This window comes from Antrostomus carolinensis, unplaced genomic scaffold (genome assembly GCF_000700745.2).
Source record: "Antrostomus carolinensis isolate BGI_N321 unplaced genomic scaffold, ASM70074v2 scaffold29538, whole genome shotgun sequence".
NCBI classification, from domain to species: domain Eukaryota; kingdom Metazoa; phylum Chordata; class Aves; order Caprimulgiformes; family Caprimulgidae; genus Antrostomus; species Antrostomus carolinensis.
Window position 1 is genome coordinate 3,235 of NW_010335524.1, and position 979 is coordinate 4,213.

The window sequence follows — 979 nt, forward strand, 5'->3', positions numbered from 1 at the left end:
CTGCAGAGCCAAACACCATGGTGTCCCTGTCACAGGGGTGCTCTGCTGAGGGTCTCTGCTGTCTCACACTGCTTGTAGTAGTTCTGGGGAGATGCAAGATCTCAGATGACAGGAGAAGTGTCATAGCTGGTGGTGGCACATTGACAATGACAGCCCAGCCCCTGGCGCAGCTGGGCTGTGGGACCTGGTGGTGCAGGGCCGGGATTCCCTCACCTGTGATGGGGCCTTGGGCTGCTGGGTCCTCTGCTGTAGTGTTTGAGTTCTCTGGGGTGGTGGGGCTCTAAGAGGTCCTGGGAGATGTTTCAAGTCAGTGTCCTCACTCTGCCTCCTTGACTGAGACAAACTGTCCTGGCTGCCTGGTGGGGCAGGAGCTGTTTGAGCTCCCATGGGGTGGGCTAGGGCAGTGGAAGATGGGGACAGGTCTCCTGCTCACTGATGTCACTCCTGAGACTACCAGCTCCTTTCTGTCTCCACCCTGCTGTGGCCCAAAGCCAAGCACAGTAGGGATGGGAGCTGCAAAGGGAACATGGGGGTTTTTTGGGCAAGAGCGGTGTGTGGAGCTGGGGAATGTCTCACAGCCTCTTCCCTTCCTAGGACATGATGGACTACTTGAGGGAGAAGAACATCAGGCAGTTTATCCACAAAGTGAGGAGCTGGGTTCATCCAGGGTCTGCTCTGTGCTTCATCCTCTCTCCTTCCTCCCCATTCTCTGTCCCCCCATCCCCAGCCTTTGGTGACCGTGCCTGGCTGGGTCACCCATGTGCCCCACACCCCTTCCTTGATGCCTCCAATGGGTGCTGCTGTGCTGGCACCAGGTGCCCAGACTTGCCCCCCCGGCTGCCTGCGATTCAGCGCACCCAGCCCCGAGGGGAGCTGCCCACTTCCCAGCACCCCTTCCAGCAGCAGGACCTGCCGGGCTTTGGCTGTTGGGCCCTGGGCTTGGAGGGAAGGGGAGCAGCAGCCTGGGGAACCTTCTCAC

At 59.9% G+C, this 979-nt stretch overlaps 1 protein-coding gene across 1 annotated transcript in view; it reads left to right on the forward strand.

Annotated features, from left to right (window-relative positions):
- Positions 1 to 979, forward strand: part of ELMO3 (engulfment and cell motility 3) — an 8,096-nt gene that overhangs the window by 3,148 nt on the left and 3,969 nt on the right. The window contains exon 7 of the mRNA XM_010174589.2: positions 594 to 672. Within this exon, the coding sequence (XP_010172891.2) occupies positions 594 to 672 (79 nt within the window). The remainder of the gene's footprint in view (positions 1 to 593; positions 673 to 979) is intronic.